This window comes from Scophthalmus maximus, chromosome 3 (assembly GCF_022379125.1).
Source record: "Scophthalmus maximus strain ysfricsl-2021 chromosome 3, ASM2237912v1, whole genome shotgun sequence".
NCBI classification, from domain to species: Eukaryota; Metazoa; Chordata; class Actinopteri; order Pleuronectiformes; family Scophthalmidae; genus Scophthalmus; species Scophthalmus maximus.
Window position 1 is genome coordinate 23,214,434 of NC_061517.1, and position 19,167 is coordinate 23,233,600.

The 19,167-nt window shown below is 39.0% G+C and overlaps 1 protein-coding gene across 4 annotated transcripts; it reads left to right on the plus strand.

Annotated features, from left to right (window-relative positions):
- The first annotated feature begins 1,300 nt into the window (after positions 1-1,300).
- Positions 1,301-19,167, plus strand: hk2 (hexokinase 2). 4 transcript variants are annotated; one of them, XM_035639935.2, is made up of 19 exons: positions 1,301-1,611; positions 2,310-2,382; positions 2,788-2,950; positions 4,641-4,789; positions 5,815-5,934; positions 6,927-7,022; positions 7,600-7,699; positions 8,038-8,221; positions 8,447-8,608; positions 9,362-9,595; positions 11,272-11,576; positions 11,684-11,832; positions 12,756-12,875; positions 13,145-13,240; positions 15,386-15,485; positions 15,682-15,865; positions 16,387-16,542; positions 17,091-17,327; positions 17,744-19,167. In XM_035639935.2, the coding sequence occupies exons 2-19, from the start codon at positions 2,359-2,361 to the stop codon at positions 17,886-17,888; spliced, it is 2,724 nt and encodes a 907-aa protein (XP_035495828.1). In that variant the 5' UTR covers positions 1,301-1,611; positions 2,310-2,358; the 3' UTR covers positions 17,889-19,167. The 4 variants fall into 4 exon arrangements, with proteins under 4 accessions (XP_035495828.1, XP_035495829.1, XP_035495827.1 ...); XM_035639936.2 differs by lacking the exon at positions 2,310-2,382 and having other exon boundaries at positions 16,474-16,542; XM_035639934.2 differs by lacking the exon at positions 2,310-2,382 and having other exon boundaries at positions 1,302-1,611.

Here is a 19,167-nt window from a genome sequence, read left to right on the forward strand (position 1 = left end):
AAGACTATACAACTGATTGTAAAGATGAGAACATTAGAGGCATTCGCATTATCATATCACCAAATGACATGGCATTTGTCAAGGCCTTTTCAAACAGAAACTCTCTGGTCATCACAGTGCTATCAGCTCCTTTTTTACGTTAACACTGTTGACATCCCCTGTGACCAAACATAACTTTAAAGCTTGGATTGTAAATAGTTATTTACATGATACCTGGATCACTGCTTATTTCAACGTATGTGGGGTCCTGTCACAGATACACAAATGATGTTGAAGTACAACAGGCACTGTGCTATAAACATTTGCACATATTATCAGTTTTCTACTGATATCTCCTAAATCTCGCACCACACTTACAGTATCCATGTGTGAAATATTTAAGGAATAATGTTACAAACCAGTGCTGGGTGAAATATTTTACCCAAGTAGGAAATACTGCAATTAGGCCTGTCACGATAATTACATTATCGATTTATTGTACGATATATAAATATGAACTCAATCATTTTTTAGGAACCTCAATAACAGCCATTGCGTCTACATTTGTGTTTTTGAATAATAAAGAAAGTCTCCCTTTTCTATCCTCTCATCTGTTCTCATCATACGATTAATAGATTTGTTGATATTTTTCTAAAGGCACCGTGTCTTCACATTGCTTGTTTTGTCTGTGTCCTAAACGCAAGTCTAATTTTTGGATAACATTTCTCTCAGTAACAACACAAACCAAGCTCACATGATTCAGTATCAAAAAAATGACAATAATATTGTTGCAATACAATATTGAACCATAAAAGTATAATTGGTAAAATGTGAAAGATTTAAAAAGTAACGGAGAGCAAAGCCGAACAGCTATAATGTAATATATTATATTACGACATTTTTGTTTTTGATGAATTTTGACATAATGATTTAGTGTTTTGATACGGAACAAACTATTCAATCTACATTACCATCGGGTAGGAACCAATAGCAAAATTGCATCATAATCTGTATGTGGATCACAACCTGCAGCATAACTACATCAAATACAGGTAGCAGCACGATGGTGAAAGGAATAAGAGTGTAGTAATTATGCATAAAATTGCTGCCCAGAGGTACAGAGGTGTTGCTTCAAAGCTGTACTTAAGTGCAGTGTTGGAATACATAACAGCGGGAAAAAGGTATTAAAATGGTTTGAAGGTTGTACAGAGGATGAACTGGTGGCCTTTGTTGTAAGGTTATGTCGCCCAGCCTCCCGTGCAGCCACTGAAGGAGACCAGGCCGCTCCTTCCCTGCAGCCAATCAGCTCGGCGAACTCGGGATGACGTCAATGAGCGACGAAGTTAAGGAAGCTGGAAGTTTCTTTACAGTACGACCAGTTTCTAGCGACGGTTGCACTCCGAAAAACCTTCGAGTCGTACTCAAGAAATCGAGCGGCGGGTCAAAGTGTCGTTGAGTTTGTATTTTTCACATCAGGCGGCCTCTCTTTGTACACTTTGGCGCGCGTCTGAAGCCGGAGGACGGGAAAAAAAAGAGGGCGTCGAGTCGTCACACAGCGGTAACTGAAACATGTTAGCACCGAGTCTGATGGCGAACTACTGCACCGAACTCCACGACGACCAGGCGAACAAAGTGAGTACCGGTGTCGAACACTCCAATGGGCTCCTGTCGGCGACATTTTGAACGTGTCGCCTCACTGTACACTACCAGAGAGTTAATCAACCGAGCGCGGAGAAAGGAGGACATGGATGTTTCCGCGTCAACCGCCTGTAACACCACCGTGTGTACGTGCAACACCTAAATGACATAAGGGATGATACAGCACTAAGTCAATATATCTAAATCTACATAGATATAGATATATCTATACATATATATCTATATTAGTTTTTATGGAGATATATATTAGTTAGAGCCCCCCCCCCCACACACACAGTTTTTACATTTTGAAAAAAACTAAAAGATTTTTTTTTTAATTGTTTTTATTTGAAATATAATGCCAAGCATAAGTCATTTAAGGTCACTTTCCTTATACACCTTATTCCTCATTCCAGGTATTAAAGATTGTGGATGAAACTTAACGTGATTTGTGAAACCTAACCCCTTATAAGCCCTAACCGTGCGAAAAAGTTTAACATTAAGTCATTAACATTCTAAGTGCGCCTCAAGTTTGAAATAATGTAATTATTTAATCATTGGCACACGCATGAAAAAAAAATTGAACTTTGTTTGCACAAAGAGTTCAATGTCACCTGACACGGATGTTGCCGCATTATTATTTTTTCTTCGACTCACCTTTTACCCTGACCTTATTTTTTCAAAAATCATAGTCTAACCCTGGAGAGAGAGAATAAGGGAGAAAACAGAGTGCGACGAGAGATGCGGGGGCCTATATGGATGTTGGTGAGAAAAGGCAGCCTTAAAGTTCACCTTTATGTGTTGCAATTGTGAGTGAATAAACCAAACAGCAGCAAGAAATACAGCTGCCGGAGGTTAATTTAACAATATCCACAGTGACAGTGCATGTTGGCACGTGATACAGGCTGAATTCATTTATAGCAAGAAAAATGGTTGTTCACACACCCTCCTCCTCGACCATATATGAAACTTGATAGGAGACTCTATACTGCATACATGAAGCAAAAATATATAGGATCCAACACTTCCAAAGTAAGTTATAATGTAGAGGTGTCAAACTTGAATGTCGTGACGATACTTTTGCTATTTCAATTATTTACGCTCCGCTGTTGTAGCATGTATGACTGCTTAGCTTAAATGTAATGGGTTCTCCTCTCCAAACTGGTTTAGGTGGACAAATACCTGCACAGTCTTTTGCTGTCAGATGAGACTTTGATGGAATTGTCAATAAGATTTCGACGAGAGATGGACAAAGGTTTGTGCAGAGACACCAACCCCACAGCTGCCGTCAAGATGCTGCCCACATTTGTGCGCTCAACCCCTGATGGAACAGGTAATACCCCTCTCATATAGGAGACATTTATATTACGTATATATACAGCCAATTCATATCAAACTGCTCTTTTACTGTACTTTTTCAATCACGGAGATTGAGGCAGCTTACTGTACTTTCATGAATACAAAACCACATTATATCATAGTAACATCAGTATATTTTGTCAGTTACTTCCTATGATATCTGTGTGTGACACGAGGCTGGAGTAAAGCACATTATTGTTGCGCATCGGTTGGAGCTTATTTGGATATCAGCAATAGTTCATAATTATCAAATTATTCAAGTTCTATTTGTTTGGTTGTATTTGTAATTTTTTGCAATTTATAGTTATTTATGGTAAAGTTTATGGTTAAACTAAAATATCAAGCCTCAATTACATTTCATTCTCATAAAGTTTTGATAACGACATCTTAGAATCATTAACATATTTAAATATATGTATATTGTGAGATGCCTGGCTTAGCTCAAGGTGATCTCAACCAACAACTGGAATAAAGAGCACGTCAGTCACTATTAAAAAAATATATATATTTTTTATTTCATAAAGCCGGGCATAAACTGTGATTTTAGAAATGCTGTGGTTAAACTCCAACACAAACTGTCTGAGTAAATCGTCTGCGCTGTGAAGCCAAAGACAGAATGTGCTCGCACTGTCCGGTCCGACCATCAGACACGACCGCTCCCACTGTGCGTGTGAAACGCCCCTCGGCTCCTGGGGAAAGCTCCTCTGAGGCAGAGAAGTTTGTGTTTACCATAGAAGAAGAACGCTGACAAGACAGAAACATGCGATATCTCTGTGCCGAAGGTTTAAAGAAAAAAGGCAAAAAAAGAGGAGCCGGTGTATAAGGACTCACGCACGCACTAAATGTCCAATTAACATAATTGATTCTATTACAAAAAATAAACGTTCAGCAGAGAAGGGACACTCCATAATAGTGATACACTCCATCTCACTGACTATTTATTATATTTGATATACTATTTATTTCTTATCCTCCAAGCCAAATTGACCATGTTTGCCAATTTACGCAAGCGCAGTCAGGAAAAAGGCACGGAGTTTAAGGAATCGACTTGCGGCTCTGCCTCAACTGTGCGATAGGCTGAAGTCAGCCGACTAAAATTTCGGACATGTCGGAAATTTATGGGAACGTCCGACTGCCTGTCGAGATCAATTAATCACTGCTCGCTGCCCCCTGTACACTGCATGGCAAACGACGCACGACGCAGCTGAAAATCGTCCGACTCTAAAAAGAGATGTATCGGTATTGGGAATCTTGTACTCCACAATATCGATATCGGCATCGGCATCGGCCCCCAAAAATCCATATCGGTCGGGCTCTACAAATAACACAAAACAACTTCTCTTTAAAATATGATAGAGATTTATTAACAGCAGTCGTATTGATTGTACATTGATATTGCTAAAGTTAATAAATGCTGTGATAATTATTAATTATTGCTGATAACCAAATTAGCCTCAACCGATGCACAACACTATATTTATGAAAACATTTTTATTATTCCAATGCAATGTATTTGAACCTTAGAATAAGTAAGCTTGGCTTACAACAAGTGTAGAAGTGTAATTTGCTATGGCAGCTGCTTCAACATTTTGCAAAAACGTGAATGAGATTTTATTATTTCATTAATTTTGAATGTCTGTATTTGTTTTGATTTTTCTTCAAAGAACAAGGTGAATTCCTGACCCTTGACCTTGGTGGATCTAACTTCCGAGTGCTCTTGGTCAAAGTCGTGGGTAATGGCAAGCAAAAGGTGGAGATTGAAAATCAGATTTATGCGATTCCTGAACACCTCATGAGAGGCTGCGGGGCGAAGGTAAGAGGCATGGCGACCTTCTGTCTGATGTTAAAGTATCAACACAATGTGTAATATAGCTACATAGCTTATCAATACTATATAGGTCATAGAGAAGGTCATAGAACTCCCCCCCAAAAACCTTTATCAGGAAAAACAGAGGAGGGACCCTCTTCCAGGATTGGCATGCAGTCGATGTATCTACAAATTAGAGCAAAAAATAAAATTTACTGTAAGGATAATAAGGGTGAAAACATCACAGATGTGGCTGATCCTTTGTCCAATTTGCCCTGATTTCTGTTTCTTCTTCTGATCTGTTATGATGCAGTTCCACTCAAAAGCCTATATTTTGAAGCTAAAACTGTATTTGAGGGAGCTAGTATTGTCTGTGATTGCAGACGTCACTAAAGTGTAGATAAAAGAACAGCTAAAGCAATGTCAAGTTTTATGTTTTTGGACAGCTATTGACTTGTAGAATTACAAGTGATAAAAAAAAAGTCTGAGCTAAATCAGGTAAAAGGGGTAAAATGCATTTCTTCACTGAAAATCGTCTAAAATCAAAGTGTAAGTGCAATTACACACGCACATACATAAATACTAAATCATCTCAGATTTAATCCATGGTCTTCACCCTGAATAGGGTACAGTACAGTCCCCCTAAGCAAGCATAATTGGTTCAAAAACTCTTTTGTCCCCCTGTCCATTAAAAGCCCTCAACACCACCTAGACTGGAATGTAGAGATGCCATGAGATGATGCCCTTGTATTATTTATTGTGGTTCATCACAGTATTAGTGTAATATGTGTGCCTTTCAATGATGAAGATGCAAACAGACATGTGCAATTGAATGGACGTGTTTATTTTTTGTTTCAATGGCTGTATTTTACTGTGTTTGAATGTATGTACTGTATTGTTTTTACTGTTTTTCTAATGCTGACAATGAAGTCCAAGACAAATTCCCCCCTAGGACAATAAATGTCTATCTTATCTTATACTGTATACTGCTGTTTTTCAGAAAATTGGCCTTTTTTCCCCCTCTTCTGTAGTTATTTGACCACATTGCTGATTGCCTCTCTGATTTCCTGGAGAAGATGGGCATAAAGGATAAAAAACTTCCTCTGGGCTTCACCTTCTCTTTTCCCTGTCAGCAGACCAAGTTGGATGAGGTAAGTGACGCAGAAGTTCTCTTCTTTAGTAATATTTGAATCATAAGAGAAGCTTCACTGTCTTTATCGTGTAAACTTCATGTCAGTGAAAACACTGGTGAATGTAACACAAGCATTGACACTGCTGGTGGAAAAAGCAAGTGTAACCATAGATAAAGTAACCTGTTCAAAACCTCCTTTGGCAGCAATAACCTCAAACAGGTGCTGTCTGTATAGCTGTGGATCAGAACTTCACAACATTCAGTAGGAGTTTTGGACCGTTCTTCCTCATAGTGCTGCTTCAGCTCTTTTTATTTTTCTGAGGGTGAGAACGTCTCTTTGTTGTATTAAGGTCTGGGCCATGAACGGGCCACTGGAGGATTTTCTTCATTTGAAGACATTCTGCTGTAGATTGACTTTGATGTTCAGGGTCTTTGCCCTGCTGCATCACCCAATCTCTATTGAGCTGCAGCTGGTGGACAGCCACCCTGACATAATATTTTCCTGCTATGGTGTTCAGTTCAGGCCCAAAGGCATGGGAGAAGCCATAAATCATGATGCTCCCTCCACTGTACTGCCCTTTTGGGTTTTTTTTTTGTTCTTCCCAAACAATTTTGCCTTAGTTTATTCATTTTCCCAACAGTGTTGGGTTTCAAGCTGCTCTTTGGCAATCTTTCAAGCCCTTAATGTTGTTGTTGTTTTTTGATTGTCTTGCAATCCTGCACCATGATGTGCTATGTATTGCTTCATGTGCTTTGTAGACTTAAGACATGTTAACTAGCTCCACTGATTCCTTTTAAGCCTTTGTTTGTTATTCTGGGGTCGTCTTTATGGAGCGTTCGGTTTTGTGCATTTGGAGTCATCTTATCTGGGTACCCTCTTCTACGAGTACCTACAGAACTAACTCATCTCCAGAGTATCTACAGTCTTTAAGATTGCTATAATATGATCAGGCTAAAATAAGAAGGGGGTGATTTTGATTGTCTTTATTTTCCTTTCCTTTCCTTTTGCAGAGTGTTTTGATGTCTTGGACCAAAGGCTTCAAATCCAGTGGAGTGGAGGGTAAAGATGTGGTCAACCTTCTGAGGAAATCCATCAAAAAACGAGGGGTTAGTGTACAAATAGTAGTTTCACATGTACATTTCCATACATTTCTAAATGTGTTAGAAGACCAGGTGTTCTTGGGCACAAAGGACTGCAAAAAACAATAGACAGATGATGTGTTGCAAATTTGCCAGGAAAGCATGAGTTGCTGATGCAAAGACACGTTCGTTTTAGTTGAAAACTTTTTCAAAAGTTGTGGTTATCCTGGGTTAGAGCTGAAAACAAACACACAGTAATATGCTAACATATTCCTGTTAAAAGGTTAAAAAAAAAATTCTTACGTAATTATTACTGAATTTTTTTTTAGAACATTAAAAACAAAGCCAGATTTCTCTTTGTGTTGTATGGTCCTGACATATAGACTTATAGTCTGACATTATTACTAGCTTGAATCTAAGTAAATATTCAGGGAAATATTGTATATTACATTAAAAATTTGCAAAATGAAAAGTTCATTCCAGCAGATAGTGTCTTTAAATCAGGAGCTCATTGTCTTTTACCACACTTTAAACCTAATAAACTACCAGTATGTCACATATGCGCTGTTTTAAAGCTTTACAAGTAAATAACATGTCATTGCAGGACTTTGACATTGACATTGTGGCAGTGATCAATGACACAGTGGGAACCATGATGACATGTGGCTATGATGATCAGCACTGTGAAATTGGCCTTATCGTAGGTGAGTCCAATCTAACTGTGACTCGGCACATTATTCACATTCTTACACATTAAACCAATCGTTGATCCACTTTTCTCTATATGGTTGCATCTCCATATGCTCTATTTCTCCACTCAGTCATTCAGGCTTGTCACCTCTGCTGCAGAGTAAAATTCCCTGTCTGTGTGACTGTAATGTGTATGTGACCAGATAAAAGATTACCTCCAGACATTTGGAGTGACAGCGAGATTCACTGGATTCAAACATGACTGACAGACACTGCAGCAACATTTTTCGTCATTCTTATGTTTGGATGAGAACTGCTGAGTAATTGTTATGCTCAAATCCCATCCCTCAAGGAACGGGGACCAATGCCTGCTACATGGAACAGATGAGGAACCTTGAGGTGCTAGATGGTGACGAGGGGCGGATGTGTGTTAATACAGAGTGGGGTGCTTTTGGAGACGATGGAGCCCTTGAGGACCTGCGCACTGACATTGACCGAGAAATAGATGCAGGTTCTCTAAACACTGGAAAGCAGTTGTGAGTATATTATCTAACTTGGTGCAAAATATAAAACATCTCTCAGTATAGTGAACATAATTTGTATTAAGTATACTGTGAACTGCCAGACCTTTGGTTGCTTGCGTTGCCCGTATGTTCTGGTAGGTCAGCTTGGTAGGTGTGAATTAAACTATAACCATAAGACTGTTTTAGAAAATATGAATAAAATATTGTTGTGTTTGCCTTTTTTGTTTTGGTTTGCAGATTTGAGAAGATGATCAGTGGCATGTACATGGGGGAAATGGTCCGTCTCATCCTTGTGAGGATGACCAAAGAGCAGCTGCTGTTCCAGGGCAAGACTACAGCAGAGCTCCTCACCACTGGAAGCTTCAACAGCAAATACATCTATGCCATTGACAGCGACAAGTTAGTTTTTATGCTTTTTTTATCGAGAAACTCAGAGGAGCTATGTTTCAATGATATTGTAGCAGACAAGCACACAGTTAAAACTGTTACTAAAACTGGCAATAACTATCTTAAATACTCAAAGTGAATGCCCATCCAAATGTAATCTTTAAAAATGTTTTTAATGTTTTCATTAAATATGAAATTTACTACTATATATATCTCTCTCTTTATATATATATAATACTATTAGTTTAAATGGCACCTAGCAATCATATGACAGACTCAGTAGCTAAACCAGCAAAATGCAAACATTTCCAGATGGGGATGTGCTGATATTATGTTTTGACATAGCCATAAAGCCTGTTTTTGTTCTATGATTACCTCCTAGAGGCTGAAGCAAGGTTCCACCACAAGGTTGTTGTTATCAGAAATGGTTATTTGTTTTCAATTTGTGAATTTGTTTTGGTATCATAATCAAACAGCAGTGGTTGTTATACCAAAGCTACATATAGCAGCTTTTGTTTGCTTTCCAAAAAATAATCAGAAAGGTTTTAGTAAAGTGATTGGGGCAAGGTGTACATTGTTGGAAATAACTGCATTATTTGTATTGGAGTTTGTCAGTGGCATTGTTTGAATGGACAGAGATATATGGGACTCAGCTGAAACAAACACTTGTGTAACCTTGACGATGGTGGCAGATATCCATCCACTCATTTTCTTAACCACATAATCTGTTTAAGATCCACCAAGTTATACATGTTTTCTCCACAGAGATGACGAAGGCCTGACAAGTGCTGAGAAGGTGCTTCGTGGACTGAGTCTGGACCCATCAGTTGAGGACTGCATAGCCACTCAGAGGGTGTGTCAGATAGTATCTACACGGGCCGCCCACTTGTGTGCGGCCACTCTAGTGGCAGTGCTGCGGCAAATTCGGGATAACAAAGCGGCTGAGAAGCTTCGTACTACCATTGGAGTGGATGGCTCAGTTTACAAGAATCATCCAGAGTAAGGGATCCTCAACACCATCATGTCTGACTTAGTGTTTGTTGCAGACACACACACACACACTTGAGCTGTGGGGCTAAGTTTATGAATTTCAGTGTAGGTGTATGGTGACTGCATGATTGAATGCATGTCGGTTCAATAGAGCTGAATACAAAGAAAAGCTGTGATGTGTGAATTCTTATTGCTCACTGTAAACATTTGCAATTTATTTATTCTAAATTCAGTATTGTAGTCGAGACCACCTTTGTCGACTCCAAGACAAGTCCAAGACCAGGACTAGTCGAGACAGAGTCAAGACCGAGTCCAAATCAGAGAGACAGTCAAGACCCAGACAGAATAAGTGGGTCTTCAAGACCCCTTAATTAACTGTTAATAATTTATGTGATGCGAGAGACTATATATTTTATTTTAAGATGATAATTTTGTATTATTATTTTCAATGATCAAAAAGCAAGTGCAGAGTAACAACAGTGTAGGATCAAATTGGGCCATACAGCAAAGTCACATAAAGCTGAAGTGCAAATTCATATTTTAGATTTTGAGTCTTTTTATTGTATTAGTTTAATCAGGGGGATATTTGCTATTTGGTAGGAGGACATGCCAGACTGTGTATGTATACAATGCACAATGTTACCTTGATGAGGTTTTTAACTGTATAAAACTACAGTTTTGTATGTGTGATTAGTGGATGCAGTCGATTTTCAGTGTTACACTTTACTGCACAGAGATTGTTCTAACAATCAACAAACAAAATCCATTGGATATGAATAGATTTAGAGGCTTCTTAGTTTGAGGGGAAATTGCCAACAGATGTTTTTTTTAGCACTTAAAATATTTCCATGTTTCCCAGTCTGTCTGTCAACCTGTTCCCATATTGTTATTTATTGATATTCTGCTTGGTTGCCATTCCTCAAAGTCACAATTCATTCATACATTTACATTTTCATGTTCAATATTATGGGCTAATAGAGGACCGGGAGGAAGGCCTATGGACAGAGAAAATATTGTTTGTGCAACAAAGGGAGAGGAAATTAGTTTATTGGTTATTTGAAGATGAATGATGGGGTAGCTAGAGAAAATGTCATAAAGGCACCAAAATCATTAGTGTCATTGTGGTCATACATTTTATTGATCTTTCGGCCACAAAAAAGGAGAAATATGGAGCCACAAGGTTGTCCCAAATAACCAAAAGTATTTGGAGAATTTACAAAAAGAACGGCAAAGTATTAATTGACAAAATGGAAAAGAATGATAAACATTGTTATACATAGAATATTTCAAAATGCATGACGTTTATCATCATCATCATCAAAACCTTTATCATCATCATCATCATCATCATCATCATCATCATAACCTTCATCATCATTTCTGTTATATTCTACATAATTGCAGCCAGAAAAATTGATAAAGATGAAGCAAGGAACAGTTTAATATGTGCTTACACACACACTAGGTAGTTGTTAGTTGTTTCCAGTTCAAATGTCTTTACTTGTATAGAAATACTGCATATTAATGTGGAGGACTAAATTGGACACGACATGGTATAATAAAGCAATTCACAACTTTAAACTTCAATGAGCTCATCTTTGTAAGAGAAAGGGGATAACAGAAGTAATTACACAGCAACACAAGGTTTGGACAAAATTAATGTTGCTTTTTGGTCCTTTTCCTAGGTTTTCCCGGAGGCTCCACAAGATGGTGCGGCGACTTGTCCCAGACTGTGATGTGCGTTTTCTGCAGTCACAGGATGGCAGTGGGAAGGGTGCAGCCATGGTAACAGCAGTAGCTTACCGCCTTGCTGCACAACATGCGGAGCGCCAGGGCATCCTCGACACCTTGCGCTTGAGCCGTGAACAGTTGCTTGAGGTGAAGAAACGCATGAGTGAGGAGATGGTGCGAGGCCTGTCGAAACAAAACCGGGAGCAGGCAAGTGTCAAGATGCTTCCCACCTATGTCAGATCAACACCAGATGGAACAGGTAACTTCAAGAGAAAAATGAACTTTACAGTTGTTATAGAGATTTCCCTTTTGTATATAACGCTTTGTTTATAGTTTCAGAATTCTTTTCTTTTTTGTCCTCATCAGAGCATGGAGATTTCTTAGCTTTGGACCTTGGAGGCTCTAGCTTTCGGGTGTTGCTCGTGCGAATGCAAAGTGGAAAGGGACACAATGTGGACATGCACCACAAGATCTACAGTATCCCACAGGAGACCATGCAAGGCACAGGGGAACAGGTAAAACAGAGAGTGTTGAAGCACTACTACAGGGGCAGTAAGCGATTCTAAAGCAATACACGTTTCGTAAAAATCAGCAAAAAATTCTTCACCGTGCGTTAGCTTTCGCTTTTGTGTGTGTGCTGAAAAAAATTCCGGATTTTCGGCACAGCCCAGCCTCCGTTAATCGTAACCAAAAAATGGTGCAGACTCCCGTACCGAGGACCCGGGTTCACGGCCAGGCCAGAGCAGAAAATTCCCAAGAATAACAAAGAGAGAAACAAGTTTTCTCCAGAATCGCTGACTGCCCCTTTAACACAATGAGTGATCACAGCATCTGAAAAGATTAAACTGAAGGATGTCTGTCATCATCTCCGTCAATGTCTGTCACTGATTCACTGACAAAAAAGTGGTGTGAATGGAGGGGGGCCTAAAAGAGACAGTAGCAAAAAAAAATAGTTTTTGAAAAAAGTGTTTCAGACAGGCTGCAAAGAGGAGCTTGCGGGAATGGACAGTATGAGGGAACTGGTCATTTGTTGAAAATTTGAGTATGTAAACCTTGTTAAGTAATATCTCGAATTAAAATTGTGACCCTGAATATGAGCACAATTTGTCTCCTTTAATTAAAGTTTTTATTTCACATGTCATTCATTGTCTTGAATGTTAGTTAAATTGTGTATTAAGTGATTTTACCTGCAATTTCCTTGTAATTATTTTCATTCATATATCAGTATATCAAAACACATCGATATTAATGTTAAATATGAGGACATGTAGTTATATCATGTCCTCCTGGACAGTATTTTGCAGTTTCTAAAACATCCCAGTTGGCAACTCAAGAAGTCGATTTATTTTTTTCTTCTCTCCACTCTCCGATAGAGATGGTACATTGTGGCCTGTTTATGTTTCTCGATGTTTCACTGTTTCTGTCTCCTGTTTGCCAGCTTTTCAGCCATATTGTATACTGCATCGCTGACTTTCTGGAGTACATGGGCATGAGAGGAGCATCCTTACCTTTGGGATTTACATTCTCTTTCCCCTGCCATCAGAGCAAACTGGATCAGGTACTGTTTTATTCAATTGTCATTCAAGTGTACAACTAGGTTTAACATGTATGATGTCACACTGAATTTAAATGTATTTTGGGGATTTTTCCAGGGTGACTTTTTTTCATGTATCTTTACTTGTAATTGTTTATCAGTAATACAAAAATAAAAAGACAGCAGCTATTGCAGTGAAGTGCACATATCTTTAGTGTAGTTGGATGCTGTTATTCTTTGTGCATTCAGAGAATGACTGACACTCACACAAATCAATGCTGTTCTTTTTCCAGGGCATTCTTCTGAAGTGGACAAAGGGTTTCAAAGCCAGTGGCTGTGAGGGACAAGATGTTGTTACGTTACTTAAAGAAGCTGTCTGTCGGAAACGGGTAAGTTCACACAGTGTGCAACTACATTTTTTTAAAGAAATGGGCTGTGTGTGTGTGTGTGTGTGTGTGTGTGTGTGTGTGTGTGTGTGTGTGTGTGTGTGTGTGTGTGTGTGTGTGTGTGTGTGTGTGTGTGTGTGTGTGTGTGTGTGTGTGTGTGTGTGTGTGTGTGTGTGTGTGTGTGTGTGTGTGTGTGTGTGAGACATAATTGCATGTCACCATAATTTTGAATTGTGTAGTGTGCGGTACATGCATAATAACCACTCTAGTAAGTTAGCAAGGCTAATGACATTGTCATGCCATCATATTGGTTGCAAAAGTTAATGCATTAATGCATTACTACTTTCTGACTTCACAGTTAATTATTTATTGTCCGACCATATGATCAAAACTATTTTTTTGATCTAAATTAGCTTAAAGGGGCAGTAAGAGATTTTAAACCAATACACTTTCTGTAAAATTCAGTGAATATGTCCTCACAGTCCGTTAGCTTTCGATTCTGTGTGCCTTAAAAAATCTGGGTTTTTGGCGCAGCCCTGGATTTATAAATCAAAAATTTTAACAATGGTGCGGACCGCACCACACAACACTGCATGTGCAATTTGTAAACATCACACCATGGCACCTTAAGACACATGCTGGCGTAAGACGCTGCTACTCAGGGCTTTTGCCCTAGTGGTTTGAGCATCAATCTCCCATTTCCGAGGCTGCAAGTTCGCAACCCCGCCAGAGCAGTAAAATCATCAACAACAACAAAAAGAGAAGCAAGCTTTCTCCAAAATCGCCTACTGCCCTTTAAGGCCATTTTTGTAGTCTTTATAGAATACAGAGACACTAAAAAATTGCTCTTTTGAACTATGCATGGCATTATTTTCTAACTTTTCATACCACTTATGTCATTATATAATGGGGTATAATTTTCTGATGGATCTCTCTAAGCCCTATTATTTTTTGAGAATTTCTTGGAAAATGTGTCTTTTGGACCATATTTCCTTGACCTTTGACCAATCAGCTCCAAAAGTGAATCGTTTGGGGACAGCCTCCAAAGTAATAATACCACCAAGACTGGTGTCCATTCAATGTTGAGTTTTTCTGCACACACACACAGACAAACAGGGGTGGAAACAACACCGTGCTAAGGGCTAATATGGCGTGCGGGATAAGTAGAGCTGCAAGCAGTAATATGCAGGTTCCAACCCCTTAGATGGAATCAGCTCAATCTGCATGAATTGAATCTGCGAGCAGCAGTGTTCGAGATTCAGACTAAAAATACCTGAACAAAGTCACTTCAGGTCGTTAAAGTCTGTAAGACCAATCATACACTTATTTCATCATGACATTGAGCGTAATGCAAAAGTACGAACAGATTTGTTTCTAAGTGGTGCTTATGAGTGATTTAGTAGAACTTCTCGCGTTCACATTCTTGTATGAGTCTCCCCTTCGTTAGATGTGAAGGAAACTCGGTGTGTGTGTGTGCGTGTGTGTTCAGGAAATAGCACAAGATGTAGCCTTCGACCTTAATCTAGGTTGCTTGGAGGCATCTTGAATATGAGCAAAGATGTGATAGGCAGCGCTCACTTGCACAAATCAATAAGGCACACATTTTTGGTATTTGTGGCAATTCCTATGGGTTTGGTCAAAATGCATTTGTAGACCTATTTCCAACCAAGGCCTGAAGATATTGCTTAAGATTCATGAGGATTGGACAAATTCTCAAAGAGTTATAGCAAAGATTCACCCTGACCTAAGCCCTGCCCTTTGTGTAGATATTTAGGTTGATGGTGACCATGTTTTTTCACCACTCTTGCTCATTTTTAATACAAATGGATATCTCAGTCCCCCAAATCCTACATACCAAGTTTGGTCAAAATCTTAAAGTTTCACCTACTTTTACTGTTTGTATAAAGCTAAATAGAGCCCATACTGTGAACATGATCTTTGGAATTGAAAAAAATCAATAGCACAGGTTTTCACTCTACCCCAAATCAACTTGCCAAGTTTTATTCAAGTAGCTTGAGTTATCATTGTGTCAGACTGACAGACAGCACAGATGATGAGACACCCCCCGCTACTGCGTACTGCAGGTGTGGTTCATGTGTTTGTAAAAGAATTGAGGGTTGTAAAAGCAATTGTTGTCACTGCCTCCAGGAATTCGACTTAAACTTCGTGGCGGTGGTTAATGACACCGTGGGAACCATGATGACCTGTGGCTATGAGGACCCCAACTGTGAGGTGGGACTCATCGTAGGTAAGTCTTCTACCCTCCGCTGAGGTAGCCAATTCCTTTGTCTCTTTGTGCCTTTTTAAACATTAAAAATCAATTTACTTTAGGCAGACACTGAGTGGTTGAATTTTATTTTATGAGTTGACATGTCACTTTGGAAGAAAGCTCTGTTTTATTCTTCATGACAGCTCTTGTAATACCTGTTCACCTGTCTTTACAGGTACAGGGACCAATGCCTGCTACATGGAGGAAATGCACAACATCGAACTGGTGGAAGGTGATGACGGTCGCATGTGTGTCAACATGGAGTGGGGAGCATTTGGTGACAATGGTGAACTTGATGACTTCTGCACCCAGTTTGATCACACTGTCGATGATTGCTCTAACTACCCGGGGAAACAGAGGTACTGGATGGGTCATTTCTGACAAAGTAAATCTACTGCTTTATGTCTATGAAATGCAACTAAAGACACTAACACTTTACATTAAACATTAATTCACATTAAACAGCGCAACATTGGGTCACAGGGTCAGTATGAACTAAAAAGAGTCTGTGACAACGACACAGAGAGAACCACAGTGGAAAAAACTATACAGAAATCAAAAACAAAAAAGTTGTTTAATATGTTTAAGGTAATAATTGCTTTAATGAAAAGTCTGTGCTGAGTGAAATTAATTGGTGAATCTTACCAGTATCACATTAAACTTCATGCAAGATGTAGTATATCTATAATAGCATGAGGTATTATTGATTCCAGCTCCTGTCACACATCCTGATAATATATTCCAGTTCAACCCACCTGTTTTAGTAGCTAGTAAAACTTTGTTTAGATTTTTATTTATGTCTTCTTCTTCTTCTCTGTGTTTTTCTATTCCAATCGGTGGCTGTGGAACGTTTTCAGTTTGTGTGTTTTTCTTCTGGCAGGTATGAGAAGATGATCAGTGGCATGTACCTGGGGGAGATAGTGAGGAATGTCTTAATTGATTTTACCGCTAAGGGTCTGCTCTTCAGAGGCAAACTGTCCGAACAACTCAAGACCCGGGGCATCTTCGAGACAAAGTTCCTGTCACAGATTGAAAGGTGTGTTTTATAGACTTAATTTCATGTCCCATCCTACAGCATTTTTTTGCGTAAACCTGCTGACAAATAAAACATTAAACAACCAACAATCACAAAAACGAACAGGGGTGAAAAAAAAATTCTTGGTGGAGGTAAAATTGAAATTAATTAATGAACTGGCCAAAGTATTTATTTCAAACTATGATCTGACTGTCTGTAAAATCAGACTTTCTATATTTATCAAGATTACCTGATGTTCATCCGAGCTGCAGTGATAAATGTCAAGTACAAAAGAGGTAGAAACAACTGTCAGCAATCCACTCTTGAATCAAGCAACGCCACTGTTGTTAATGTAACAAAGAAACAAGTTAACTCATTAACGTTTGAAAACTTTGCACTAATAGCAACACATCTTTATATCTGAGCAGCTTTTACATTATCGCCATGAATCTGAATTTTCATATGGCTGGAGATCCGATTGCTAGTCTGTCATTTGACATTAGCCAGTCCTGGAAGCGGCACAACTCTTTCATATGAATAACCCCTTGTAATCCTATTTTGCCTCAAAGAGACCGTCTGGCCATGCGACAGGTCCGCTCAATTCTGCAGCACCTGGGACTCACCAGTTCCACGTGTGACGACAGCGTAGTGGTGAAGGAGGTGTGTCTTGTGGTGGCGCGCCGTGCAGCTCAGCTCTGTGGTGCTGGTCTGGCCGCAGTGGTCGACAAGATACGACAGAACCGCAACTTGAATCAGCTCTCCATCACCGTGGGAGTTGATGGCACCCTTTATAAGACACACCCACAGTAAGTAGCAATTTGTTCTAACACACAATGATGTTTTTCAATATTTTTTATTTATACAAGGCTGCTTTAGTTAAAATAAGCCCTGTGTTGTCTGGACAGAGCTTTGTAGTCCCAACGTATTTTTGTGTATGCTTACCTATTTGCATTTCATCAACTGATGCACAATGGCTTCTTACCGTAGCTCATCACAGTAATGACTGAACCACCTGCAGGACAATAAAGAAAGAAAACTCCATACTGATGTTTTTCAGGTTTCCCATAATTTGGATTTACCACATACAGTACATGTCACATTTATCCATTCGTTATGAATCAATCTCAGTCATCACCATTAGAGTACAAAGGGAGATTTTCAATGTAACTCCAGTTCAACACTGAACCCATTTTTTATCTTTTCTCTTTCATTTGTCCTGCAGTTTCTCCAGAATCATGCAAGAAACATTGCAAGATTTGGCACCGCAGTGTCAGGTGACCTTCCACAAGTCAGAGGATGGAAGTGGGAAGGGAGCAGCACTGATCACAGCTGTGGCCTGTAGGGTCAAGAGCGAAGGGCACCATTAATCGCCCAAGACGTAGGTGGTCAGGAAACCTCATAGCTATTTTCTGTGCTGAATAGTTACACACAATCTGACTCTGAGTTTTGTTTTGGAGTTATTAAGTGTTTAGTTTGACTTCATTTGATCGATTTTGTTCCTGTGGGTTACCACGCACTAGTGTTACATTATATAATAATTAATTTACGCAATAAATTTGCATATGTATGGTGTGAGCTTACACTGAGACGGAGGGTGCTAGAAGAGTTGCACCTTCTGTGAAAGTATGACTGTTACGAACTGTCTTCTCACTTACAACGATAAGAAAAGACTTGTGAGACTGACTAGAACTGACTGAGACATAACTGGAACCAAGGCTTATTCGTTTGTTATTTAGTGCAAGCACATGTGTAAAACCTCTGTGCATAACCGACTGCTCATTCTGGTCATACACTCAAATGACTACAGAAAGCTTTTTTAGGCTTGAGAAACATTTAGTTTCTAAATTAATTGTTTTCCCGGAGCGAGAATTAAGGAAAGGATTACAGAAGATGAATTGAGGGATTTTCCTTAGTCTTTTCAGACTTTTTAATTTATTTTTTTGTATAACAATAACTTGCACCTTTTTGGCTTGTGCATTGTACAAAGGGAGAAAAAAGACATCCTGTCGTTTTGGAAATGTCTGTTGTGCTCTGTAGCTTTCAGAGAGAAATTTGAGGTCATTCCTGAATCAAAATGAAGTACAATTAATGAGTCTGTTGTTTTCCTTTAAATGTTGCTTTGTTAAAACCGTTAATCAAATAGTTCTGCTTTATGAAACAAATGTTTATTGAGTTGTGCACAAATATTGTAAATGTTCCTTTCCTGTATCCAGTGGCACAACACCATAGTTTCTGGTTAGCTAAAAAAAATGATTGAAGATGATGATGATGAATATCAATATTTCCTGTGCTCAGAAACTAAAATGAAACCTTGATTTTTGCTTCTTATGGAACATATCCCATATTTATAGTAATACCTTTTTTTGGCCAACGGCTTTTTCATTAGGAAACCTTTAAAGGTCCAGTAAGTGATTCTAAAGCAATACACGTTTTGTAAAAATCAGGGAATATTTCCTCACTGTCAGCTAGCTGTTGGTTCTGTGTGCGGGCCGAAAAAATATCTGGGTTTTTCGACAACAATAAAACTAGTAACAATCTTTCTCCAGAATCGCTTACTGCCCCTTAATCCTTCCATGTCTGATACTTGCCTTACAGTGCTGCTGTTACAGTGTCATCAGTCAAATAAAAGCGGCCTTGAAATGTTCA

What these genes read in the sequence shown, in the direction of transcription:
- hk2 (XM_035639934.2), top strand. Translation starts at nt 1,549, where the DNA reads ATGTTAGCACCGAGTCTGATGGCGAACTACTGCACCGAACTCCACGAC. An exon ending in TGAGAGGCTGCGGGGCGAAG is followed by an intron (nt 4,790 to 5,814) that starts GTAAGAGGCATG and finishes CCTCTTCTGTAG; the next exon opens with TTATTTGACCACATTGCTGA. An exon ending in TATGCCATTGACAGCGACAA is followed by an intron (nt 8,609 to 9,361) that starts GTTAGTTTTTAT and finishes TTTTCTCCACAG; the next exon opens with AGATGACGAAGGCCTGACAA.